The following is a 12,937-nucleotide window of genomic DNA, read 5'->3' on the forward strand; positions in this document are numbered from 1 at the left end:
GATGCCGGCGCTTCAGGCATGGGCTTTAACCCGCTGTGCCACAGCGCCAGCCCCATCTTGTCTATTCTTTTAAGATAAATCTCTAAGGCACAGGCTTCACCAGCTGAAGGAATTATTTGTGAAAATAGTTAACAAGGGAAACTTTAAGACAAAATGTACACTGTTTTATTTTAATTTAAAACCTGGTCATATGCATAGTTTATGAATATTTTCTGCTCAAATGTAAAGTTGCTGATTCCTGATTCTTGCTTTAGACACAAAGTATGTGTCTGAATGCAATGGTTGAGTGATATCATAATATTTTGTGTTAAAATTCATTTTAGTCTTAGCAATACCAGGGTCTTCTCTATTGTAAAGACAGTGCTTTCTGAAAAAGATGATTGACACTGATATTATAATTGTTCATAAATTATGGGAAAATTTCAAGAAAGATGTTGAAACTTAATATGAAAAGACATTGGAAGCAATTCAAATAGCATCTGTTCATATATGTGGGTCTGAAAGCAAACATAAATATTGATTTACTGAATATATAAGTGATTTCAAAGACTTCTAAACTTTCTAAAAATTCTGAGTTAATAAAATACTACACTCAATTTTCAACTAATTGGAAGTAGTTCACTGTTTGTTTTCTTGAACATCAATAGTAGTTGATGTTAAAGTTTGCCAAGCTTGGAAAGCTGAATTTCAATCTCTTTGTCATCTATCATAAACTTAAGAATCCTGTGTACTAATGCTATTTGAAAACACAACATGTAGCCATTAAGTTAATAGTTATGTTGTAAAAATTTTAGTACATTACATTTTAGCACATTGTATAATTTATGCTCTTCATTTCAATATATGGGCTCCTCAAAGCATTCACAGAAAATGTATATTATGGAAAATTATCATGGATTTCAAAATATTTTGCATAAAAATATCTTTAGTTCCATTTTCATGAACTTTTTGAAGTATCTGTGCTCTCTCATGTCTGGGCCTTTGCTCAAAATTTTCCCTCTTCCTGGAATTAGTTCTCCCCACTTTATTCTGCTCCTTCATCTGGTTAACTGACCACATAGTTAAGACTAAGCCTAAAAATAACTTCTTTGAGGGTTGCTACTTCCACTTTGCCTTCTTTCATCACATGTACACAGTGTCTACAGTAGTTTCCCCCACATGGCAGTTCTTGATTACACTTGTTAAATGAACAGAAGACTAACTGCTTTTTCCTCTTTTTTCTCACTGATGGCACTTTGGTCTTACTCGCGTCAAGTAACTTCTGTTCTGCATTCTAATCAGTTGTATATCTATTTTCTCAATAGGGGTTAGTTCTTGTTCAACTCTTTGTCCCAACACCTGGCATGCTATGTGGTACCCGATAAATGCTTCCTACCTACATGCACAATACCTGTTGGGTGGTTTTATGAGTCCCTTGAGCTTAGAAATGCTCTAATCATTCATGTTGAGTTCCCATTGTTTTATGGGCCCCAGATAATTAAAGTACTTCTTAAGAGCATGCTGTCTGTTTTAGGATTATTATTTAGCTACAATTGGGGGGAAAACATTGGAAGAAAGATCATGCTGGTGGAAGCAGAGTTATAGACCTTTCTTTAAAGAAGGGTTATCATAGACCTTTCTTTGAAGAAATCTCAGACATACAGTGTTTGAGAAAAAAATATAATCTATGTACAAGTGTCAGTCTACACTTTGTCTAAAGATTAGAAAGAGATGAATAGAAAACACTTACTGGCTGATACAAGAGAAGCAAGATACAGTGAAAAGTGACAACAGATAGAGGACAAGAAGGATCGAGTACTATGTCTGTCTCCAGGATGTTCTATGTTATTCAGAATGTTTCTTTAACTGTAGAGTAACCAGGGAGGGACAAGAGCCTTCCTCTCTGAAGCTGTTATCACCCTATGTCATATGCTAAACAGCAATCACAGCAGCCTCTTTTATTCCCTTTCAGTTTATTATAGATTTTCTTTTTTAAATAATTTTTGATATATTTTTTGATTCACATTAAGACATTTTTATCTCAACTGTGATTATGTTATGAATTCATGGTAAGTGAAACCACATTTCAGGAAATACCTTTTTTTTTTTTTCACAGCACAGTTTCCATGTATTCTGCCCTTTCCTTCCTTCACACATCCCACTCGGCCTCCCTTGTAACCCCTTTCCCTTCTCTGTTTGTCAAGGGAAATTGCACTTGGGTATTTTTGATCCGTGTCCAGGTGATTGCCAAGATATTATGTTGTTAGAATGACTTGATATATAAAATACCAATTTTCTAACATTAAGAAAATTTGACTGAAATTGCAAGCTTTGTGCTGTGAAAGGGATTTTGTTTCCTTAGCGCCCCCAGTGGGGAGAAGAGGGGAATGTCGGCGTTTCACTGGTCCTGCTTAGAAAGGAGGAGACTGAGGACAATCTGATCAAGCTTCTTGCCTGGGCCAGCTCTTCTGACCCCAAAAATCAGATATTTTGACATCTTGTTCTTTCCCTTTCCATTGTCCAATTGGCTCTGTACCCCGTTTGTAATTCCCACTGCCAAGTGTTCATTTGTCTGTGTTTTCCTCCTAGAGTCTCTTATTTTATTCGTTTTTGCCACCCATGTCAGTGATTCATGAATGTCAGCTGAAACCAAACTCTGGTCTGCGAAACAAATGGTGTTATGTGGGTTTTCCATTTCAATGATGTAGCTATCGAAAACACCTGGCATTGTGGGACGAAGCAAGGCTGTGAGGAAGCCTGCTTTATTTACATCTGATCATCAAGAAAACCCTTAATCATTACCAGGTCTTTTTTTTTTTTTTTCTTTAATTTTTTTTACAGGCAGAGTGGACAGTGAGAGAGACAGACAGAGAGAAAGGTCTTCCTTTGCCGTTGGTTCACCCTCCAATGGCCGCTGCGGCAGGCGCGCTGCGCTGATCCGATGGCAGGAGCCAGGTACTTTTCCTGGTCTCCCATGGGGTGCAGGGCCCAAGGACTTGGGCCATCCTCCACTGCACTCCCTGGCCACAGCAGAGAGCTGGCCTGGAAGAGGGGCAACCGGGACAGAATCCGGCGCCCCAACCGGGACTAGAACCCGGTGTGCTGGCGCCGCTAGGCGGAGGATTAGCCTAGTGAGCCGCGGCGCCGGCCAATCGTTACCAGGTCTTAGCAGAAGACTGCAAGTGTCCAAATTGGGAAAACCACTGCCCTCCAGCTCTAAACAAACCACCCTTTCCAGTGAACTCCCAGGCATCGCTCTTGCATCTCAGTGTTAGCCGTGGAATGTTCAGAGGCCAGCGAGGCTGCCCAGAAAGCACATCTGTGCCTCCAAGCAGTTTTCCACCTTGTGCTCTTATGCTCTTACTCCGAGCAATTAAGGCAGAGTGGTGGGATTATTAGCGTGCAAAGGATGGGTTCTGAAACATGGAAGCATCCCATTGAAGGAACCCGCAGCACTCCTAGACTAGTTGTTCAAACGAAGGACATCGTTCAACTCTATTAATTCAAAGTAACTTTCCAGTCTGCTTTTACACATTGAGTTAAATTCCTCTCAGCTTTGGGGATTCGTATGGATTTCATTTTTCCAAATAGTTTGTTCCTTAGCTTAAGTAAATAGAACTATCTTATCTCTTTTACTACATTATCCCAATAAAAATCCCATAAGTTTGGAAGCGTTTAAAAGCATTTAAGCTATACCATATTAATTTTTGTTGCTAGCAAAAACCATGCTTTAGGAAGAAATATTACAGCCTCTGTGATTTGACCTGTGATTTCTAAGTTTTAGTAATATCAGCATTTTATTCTAGCTTAAGTTTTATTGCGACATGGCATGCTCCCCTCCTCACCCTTCCCCAAGTGCTCTGCAGCTTATATCCCAATTTAAAAAAACTAAAATAAATTACTTTTTTAGTTACAAATTTTTCATTCTGGCCAGGTGGAAGAGTGTCATGCTAGAATCCAGTCCCAGGAACACCATGTCTAGCTCCTTGATTTTCAGCGTTTTGCTTAACTTCTGCTGACTTTTAATTTCCCTATGTGTTATGTGGGTCTGAGGGGGTCTTTGTTCAAGTTGTAGCAAAAAAACAATACAATGAGATGATACATATGAAGGTCCTGGAAAAGTTAAAAATTATTTTTTAGAAACAAATGTAAGCTTGATTAAGATTTATTTAGTTATCTTTTAAACACATATGGTGTCTGAGAATTTATCATTCCATGATATCTCAGAATTTATTTCTCAATGTCTGTGGTCATAAAGCATAAAAATATAACTTATGAAAACTAGCGAGTTGTTTGACAACTGTGACCACCAATGTTTAAATGAGTTTGGGATAAATGTTTAATTGAATGGTTTAAGTCTCAATGATTTAAGTCTCAGTAATTATGAGTGCTCAATGAAGTGCCAGTAAAAGATACAAATAATGGAGAATTCACCAGTTACATACTGGGAAGGTTAAAAAAAAAGATTGGATATAAAGGTTAATGATCTATCCCCTTTCTAAAAATGGGGATATTTTTCAGACCATCTGTTAAGAGTTCCTCACATAAATTCATAGAATAAAGAATTGGTGACTTCTTTTTGAAATAAACTTTTAAGACCACATTTATAAAGTTAATAACAGGAAATTTATTTTCAATTTGTTTTGCATCCTATCCTAAAGTTTAGTTAACTACTCTAGCTGGTTATTTTTTATATTAATTTAAATGCACTGGAAAGATACACTGTTGTCTTGAAAAAATTATCTCATTCAAAGAGTAAAATGTTGCCAAATTGATAATCCTACCAATATCAACTGAGTACGAGGGGGGTAGGAAAGATTCGTGTTGCTCTCATCTCCCAGGATACTTTTATTTCATTCTTTCACCTTCTTCTGACTTTCTCAATATCCCTTCCTCTTTGCCTCTAGGGAGAAGCTTCTAGTGGAGGACACTCATTGAAAAACTACATGGAAGAAGTGAGTTTTCTGAGGTTGTCTTACAATATATTCTGAAATCAATCTCTCAAATAGAATGAAGCAGTCACTTGGGCTTTGAATATCTACCTGTAACATTTCTAATCTACATATGACCAGTGGTCATGTCCAGAAAAACAAGATAATAAGTCCCATGTTATCACAAGAGTCTTTGATTAAGCCACCCTGAACATGTATACAAAAACCACGCCCGTCTAGTGTTATCATTTATTTTCATTCACAAACATTTGCTGATATCATATTAAATGAGAGACACATATTTACAGTGGGTATGCACAAAAGGCATAATCATTCTTTTTATTAAAAGAACAATCTATGTTATATCGGCATTCACTTATGGGACAAATTCTTATCAACAAAGCTATTTGTGTAAACCATTACAAAAAAGCATGGTTCTGACAATTAAAATATATGGTAGATATCTCTTGAAAAACCCTTGAAACTGCTAAATTTATTCTTTGGTGATATACAAGGATATTTCATGTCACAGAACTTTGGGCTCATTATAGATTATTTGGGCATTCTGAGATAAGTCCACAAGCCATGGTTGATTTGAAGCCAAACTACAGTGGTTACTAAATTAACCATCTGAAATCTGTTGCAGGTGAAGGGGATGGGGCAGGACTTTGGTGATGATAAAATAGCCATAAGAAATATTTTGTTTGAAAATTATTTCTCACTAGGGCAGAATATGTTTCTATAAATATTCTTACATGTGTGAGTCAACTTAAACACTATTATGAGTGGTCTCCTGAATGTACTCTGTAGTTGATACATTAATTTAGAACAAGGTACCCATACTTCAACTCTCAGTTGCTTCCAGATTTCACTTGGAGAAGGAAATAATGCATGGCATCCCTTTCAGTGTATACCGTCTCTGGTTTGCACACTTATTTGGAGGTGGTTGCAGCTTTGCCAAAGCTATATGGAGAAAGAACAACAAAAGCAAAGAAAAGAGATATTTAGATGGATGCTTGGAATTCAAGTTAGAAAGCTGAAAATGCACAGGGCAAAAAAAATTCCATTTAATGAATATGATGAAGAAATTGAATAAAATATATTAAATCACTAAATGTTGCTTAAAGAGAGGAGATGCTATCTTCAATATTTACACTAATAGAATCTCTTTTTAGGATTTTGTGTTTGCTGAAGCCATTGGTTCAGCATTCCCCATTTGGCAGTGGACCTGGAGGTGGTAGGCCACGTTCACCAGAAGGCTGCTCAATGCCTCCTGAAATGTGTCCCCTTGAGGTCCAACACTGAAAAGGAAGGGAAGCAGGGCAGTGCTGGCACAGGAAATGAGCTACATATCAATGATAGAACTTTTAGAATAAATATTATTCTAATTTTGGAGTTCTTATCTAAGAAAAGGAAATTTATTTTCTCCATAGCAATTACCAATCTGAATGTGCATGCAGTATGCAAGTCTGAATGTTTCATGTGGCAGGGGGCTGAGAATGTGTGCTTTTTTCTTGGTGGCACTTGAGGGCATTGCTCCACAGAATGTGACCCTCCTAGTACAATATCAACATCACCTAGGGACTAGTAAGGAGTTCAGAATCTCAGGAGTCAGCTCAGCCTGAAAGATTCAAACTCTACGTCCTAGTAGATCGCCTTGTGATTCGTAAGTGCTCTAATTAGTGAGAAATACTGCCTTCAAGTGGCCTTCTCAACAATATTTCTACAGAGAAACTATCCATCATGGAAATCCCCCAGTGTTGTACAATATTGGTAAAGATGAAACTTTTATTAAAAACATATTAATTTTATTTATTCATGTCCTGCATAATATTTTTTGGTTGATTGGGGGTATCAACTCTCTTTAGTTTGGAAGATTCATTGCTAGTTTTTGGTTTGAATTTTGCAATTACATGTGAGCTGTCCAGCATATACCTTACCTTTCTTACTGGCTCAGGAACTCATGGTATTTTTATCAAATATTGGTCAATATTTAGCTTTTAGTTCTTTTTGAAACCATCAAATGTTCACTCTTTACAGTAAAATTGTGTTACCTAAGTTAGTGAATAAACTTATGAATAATTGGTTTCTTTTTACAGATATTCACCCATTTATATGTAGTCAAACCATTCTCCACTGGGAACATATTGAGAATGTGAGCCATAAAATGATAACATTTAGTTTTTTTCTCATGCTCTGATTTTGCTTTTATCCTCTTTCATCATGTTAGTAGAATCAGCAAACAATAAGAAACAATATTTATAAATGTTGGAAACATTGAAGTTAAAATAGACATAGCAAACATTTGCTTTTATTTAGTACACACTGAAATTCAAATAAACCATACTGTTTACATTTTAATATATTTAACATTTCTTGTTAAAGTTTGGACCACTTTTTGCAGATCAAAGTCTCTATTTTTTGAAAAAAACATGGTCTTATAATGAGAGAGAATCATAACCACCTGACATTAAACAATTTTGTTTATACCTAAATCAAAACTAAAGAGATAATATAGTCACCTCTGAAAGTTGAGACAAATGTAACTTCTATACTTTATTTTCTGTCTTTAATGTATTATTTTTTCAGATTAGAATTTGCACTTTTGACTAAATAAAAAATGAGATATTTTAAAATAGTTTACTTTTCTTTATCCTCAGAGTTTCCTGATAATTAAATTTCTTTAAAAACTTACATGCCTTTTGCATCTAAGGCACCTGATAACTCAAAGTAGGAGTAATAATTTTGTATCATAGAAACTTTAGCTTTTAGAACCATTACATTAATATTCATTGAAAAATATATATAATTTATGACAACTCAAGATATACAAATACCTGCAATAGTTGATTATCATGCCTTTTAGAGAGAAACTCATCTATTTAAAATACCACACTTTCCAAATGAGTAATTGAGAAGCAATATGGCATGTTGATAAAAAAAAATCACATACTTACTAGTGAAATGTAGTAATTCAAATACATATACATCAGATAAGCATTGTCAACTTAAATGGTTAATGAGTTTTAAAGAACTAAAGCGACTGAAGTGAGTGACTTTTTTAAAAACTTTGCATAAAGCAGATTAGAGTGGTTCCTCACCACTTTGGGAAGCAGGGTGGTGAAAACCAAAGGCAGCAGACACCAGTGTGAAACCCCTGGGAGTGTCAAGAGGCAGCTGCACAGACTGTAAGGGTGCCAGACAGTGAAAGAAACACTTCAAGTAAGGAGGACTTTTTCAAATTCGTTGCGGTTGGTTTTGCCAGTTGTACCAATTGAACTGGAAACAGGATCAATTCAATTGAACAAGATATAACTAATTATCTTTTGTGAGAATTTTGATTTTCTGTCTCATTTTCTTGTGTTGTATTCTGTAGTCTCTGTTGTAATCAGTTTTGAACTGTACTTTTGATAGAGTGTGTCATATCATTCCCTATAAGAAATTAGACATATTTTACTTTTTATCGCTCACAGGGTATTTTCTTACAATTGAATATTTTATTTTTAATTTGAAAGGCAGAGCGATAGAAATAGTGGGATAGGGAGAAAAAAAAAAGTTTGTGTAGAGGGGATAGTGATATCTGCCATCCACTTGTTCCCCCCAAATGCCCCTATCAGCTTCAGATAGACCAGATTAGGAGGCCAGAACTCAATCCAAGTCTCCTTGATGGGTGACAGGAACTCAACCACTTCAGCTATCTCCTGCTGCCTTCCAGGGTGTGCATTAGCAAGAAACTGGAATAAGGGTGGAGCTGTGACTCAGATCCAGGCACTCTAAATTATGATTCCAGTGTTCCAAGTGGTGTCTTTTTTTAAAGATTTATTTATTCATTTGAAAGGTAGAATTACAGAGAGGCAGAGGCAGTTAGTAGAGAGCGACTTCTTCCATCCTCTGGTTCACTCCCCAAATGGCTGCAAAAGCTGGTACTGTGCCAATTCGAAGCCAGGAGCTGGGAGTTTCTTCTGGGTCTCCCACGTGGGAGCAGAGGCTCAAGGACTTGGGCCATCTTCTACTGCTTTCCCAGGCCATGGCAGAGAGCTGGATTGGAAGAGGAGCATCCAGAACTCAATCCGGTGCCCATATGGGATGCTGTCACTGTAGGCGGTGGCTTTACCCCCTATGCCACAGCACTGGCCCCCCCGCCAAGTGGTATCTTAACTGCTGGATCAAACACCCAGCCCAATGTTCATGATATTTTTAATGTTATAATCAAGTTATAACTAAACAGGTATAAAATCAATGCATGAATAATTTTTTAAGTCATTAATGAGGAATAAACACAATATTACAGTCAAAGGAGAATTCATACCCTCCTATACATTATCAAATAAGTAATGCTAAAATGTAGTTATAAATAGATGCAAAACCCTCAAAATGGTTCAACATCTGTAGAATAATTATAACTTGTAATCAAATGAATGTAATTTGCATTTATATGGACAACAATCGTTTGCATTGCTATCAGTTTCTAAAAATTACATTGTTAGTAAGTCTTCTCCTTATGTTTTAATTGCCCTTTTACAATTATCAAAGAAATGGGCAACAGAAGTCTAATTTACTGAAAAATTATGTATTTCACCTGGTAATTTGAAACATTTTATTAGCAAATGCAAAGGAAGTTATTTACCAGCTTTACTAATTTAACTATGTAAATTATATATGGGGAATTTCATTTTAGTGGAAGTATAAAATTCCTTCCTCATTAGTGGAAGCAGTCTATTAAAAGTATCTGGTATGGAAGGTAGTTTAATTTTGCGTTGTATTTGGCATGCTACAGAGATCCTTATTTTATAGGGATTTAATGATTATAAAGGTAAGTGAAGATCCTAAAGCCTTCTAAAAGATGAAGACTGATGTTTTATACATGATTTACATACTTAGCACTAAAGATACATAATTTCTTAATTTAGAATTAAAGTATCCAATGGTAAACGTTTGAACAAAGGGGTATTTTTTCCCCTCTAACTGCATTGAACTTCCATGGCCACATATGACACAAATCACTGATTGATTGCATTTAGAAGATCTAAAAATAAGCTATCCATGTGGAATAACAATACTGCTGAAGTTTACAAAGCACTTATTCTGTTAGCAGATAGAATGACTGTTGATTCAGAGCTAGCGACTGTTTTCCATATGATCCATGTCATTCTTTCCCATCGCTCCTAGTCCCTGAACGTTTGCTATACTTATGGCAAAAGTGTTTTAGAGGAAGGATGAAAGGCATTTCTTCTGAAAGCAATCCAAAGAATTTACTCTTGGGAATATGAGTTTGTATTATGCTCAGACACAGTTTAATATTCTTATAAAATTTTTGAACAAGTTAGCAAAGAGGAACATGTCAGCTCTTGTTTTTAAAAATGTCTAAGATTTTACCTTCTTGACCCCATCAAAAAGAATTATATGTGGCCTAAAGGGCTGAGCTTTGGACATACATAGTACTGCCTGTTGGCACTGATAAAACAAACAGGTGCATTATATTACTAACTGTATTCCAGGGAGAACCAAAGTAAAGCATTTAAATCATCTAATAATAGTAATATTTGTGCTATCTTTATGATTACAATAACTCAACATTTTAAAGTTCTTCCCAAACCGCATATTTTACTGAGTCAGTGTTCCATTTGTGCTTTATAAAGTTTGCTATAAACAAAGAATATTTGAATGCTGCTTATCTGTTCAGGAGTAGAGCCATTAAAACTGGAATCCAATAAGTAGTATTGCTTAATATTCTAAACTATTGTGGGAAAAAACCCTATTCACATATTAGTCGTATCTTTTCATATAAATATGAACTTTAGAATTTGGATCAAAATATAAATAACCCAATTACTTTTCTAAAGATTTTATTTATTTACTTGAGAGGTAGAGTTACAGAGATAGGGAGAGAAAGAGAAAGATCTTCCATCCATTGGTTCACTTCCCAAATGGCCATAATGGCCGGAGCCGAGCCAATCTGAAACCAGGACCCAGGAGCTTCATCCCAGTCTCCCAGATGGTTACTTGGGCCACCTTCCACTGTTTTCCCAGGACATAGCAGAGAGCTGGATCAGAAGAGGAGCAGCCAGGACATGAACTGGTGCCCATATGCGATGCCAATGCTGCAGGTAAAGGCTTAGCCCATTATGCCACAGTGCTGGCCCCTGCTTTTTAAATAAAACACTTTTTCTTTTTCCTGGTCACTTTAAACTTTTCTGTTTTAAATGAAGACCTTCAACCATATACTTTTAACTTCCAAAACAACCATTTTTCTTATTTATTCTTTAAGCATCAGAGACTGCTGCATTCAGTTTTTGAAGAGATGCAGGAATGTGAATTCTCCATTATGTGATAATTTTTGAAATTTTATTTTTGCTCTATTCTGTTTTGGTGGAATTTTAAACCTAACACTTTTGACATTTGTGCTGCTTCTTTGGTAAATGCCTACAAAGACAAATCTAATAATTGAGAAATAAAAAAATTAAGTTGTAATCATAATCAATGACATATTTAAATACTATTTTATAAGATTAAATATCTGTAATTTTTGTTGTTGCTAATTTTCCATACAACAGGCCAGCCAGCACCTCTCAATGGCTTGTAGTCTAAAGGATCCCAGATCCAGACGTTAGCCACATGTGACTGACTTCCTGGAGATTCACTAGTCTAAAACTTCACCCTCAGCTTTCCATCACAGGAGGTGACATAACACACCCTAGCTTGACCAGGATAAAAAGCTGTGTCTCCTGACCATTGGAGCAAGGACTTTCACCCTGTAAAGCCTCTCTCTTTTGATAGGATTTTAAATTTCAATCCAAGTGACAGGCTGTTTCCAAGAATTGCAGGTGCTAAGAAAAAAAAAAAAAAAAAGTTGTGCTGAAATGGACATTTCAAAGTCAAAGACACCAGTTGAGCCATCCACATTCTGTGTCAGAGTGCCTGGGTTCAAGTACCACCTCTGCTCCTAATTACAGCTTCCTCCTAAGGTGTATGTGCTCAAGTCCTCAGGTTCTTGGCACGCTTGTTAGAAACTAGGTTTATGTTGCTGGCTCTTGCCTTGGCCTGGCCCAACCCTGGCTGTTGAGGGCATTTGGGACCTCTGTATCTCTCTGTCTCTGTCTCTGTCTCTCTACCTTTCAACTACAATATTAAAACAATGTCTTTTTTTTTTAACATAGAAACCTTTTATTTAAGGTATACAAATCTCATGCATTTCATAAATACAAATTTAGGAACACAGTGATTCTTCCCACCCTGCCATCATCCCACCCACACTCCCACTCTTCTTTTTCCTCCCTCTCCTATTCCCATTCTTATTTTTCACTATGATCGATTTCCCTTCCCTTCCCTTCCTTTCCCTTCCTTTCCCTTCCTTTCCCTTCCCTTCCCTTCCCTTCCCTTCCCTTCCCTTCCCTTCCCTTCCCTTCCCTTCCCTTCCCTTCCCTTCCCTTCCCTTCTCTTCCTTTTCTTTCTTTTCATTTTTTTTATCCTTTAAGATTTTTATTTATTTCTTTGAGAGGTACAGTTACAGAGAGAGGGAGAGACAGAAGGGTCTTCCATCTGCTAGTTCACTCCCCAGATGGCCATAATGGCTAGAGCTGAGCTGATCCAAAGCCAGAAGCCAAGAGCTTCTTCCAGATCCCCTAAATGAGTACAGGGGACCAAGCACTTGTCCCATCTTCCACTGCTTTCCCAGGCCATTAGCAGAGAATTGGACCAGAAGAGGAGCAGCTGGGACATGAACCGATGCCCATATGGGATCCCAACGCCACAGGCGGAGGCTTAGGCCACTACACCACAGCGCCAGCCCAAGATCTATTTTAAATTAACTTTATACACATAAAATTAACCCTAAACTAAGTAAAGAGTTCGACAATTAATATGTAAAAAAATACTGCTCCTGAACAATCATGCTATTATTTAACAAGTGAAAATCACTGGGCTGGCAATGTGAACAAAGCCGCCACCTGCAGTGCTAGCATCCCATATGGATGCTGGTTTGAGTCCCAGATGCTCCACATCCAATGTAGCTCTCTGTTGTGGCCTGG

The 12,937-nt window shown here is 36.9% G+C and overlaps 1 protein-coding gene across 1 annotated transcript in view; it reads left to right on the forward strand.

Moving 5' to 3' along the window:
- C6H8orf34 (chromosome 6 C8orf34 homolog) overlaps nt 1-12,937 on the forward strand; it is a 491,602-nt gene that overhangs the window by 408,670 nt on the left and 69,995 nt on the right. The window contains 1 exon segment of the mRNA XM_002710514.5: nt 4,887-4,934. Within this exon segment, the coding sequence (XP_002710560.2) occupies nt 4,887-4,934 (48 nt within the window).

The sequence above is a fragment of the Oryctolagus cuniculus genome, chromosome 6, assembly GCF_964237555.1.
Source record: "Oryctolagus cuniculus chromosome 6, mOryCun1.1, whole genome shotgun sequence".
NCBI lineage: Eukaryota > Metazoa > Chordata > Mammalia > Lagomorpha > Leporidae > Oryctolagus > Oryctolagus cuniculus.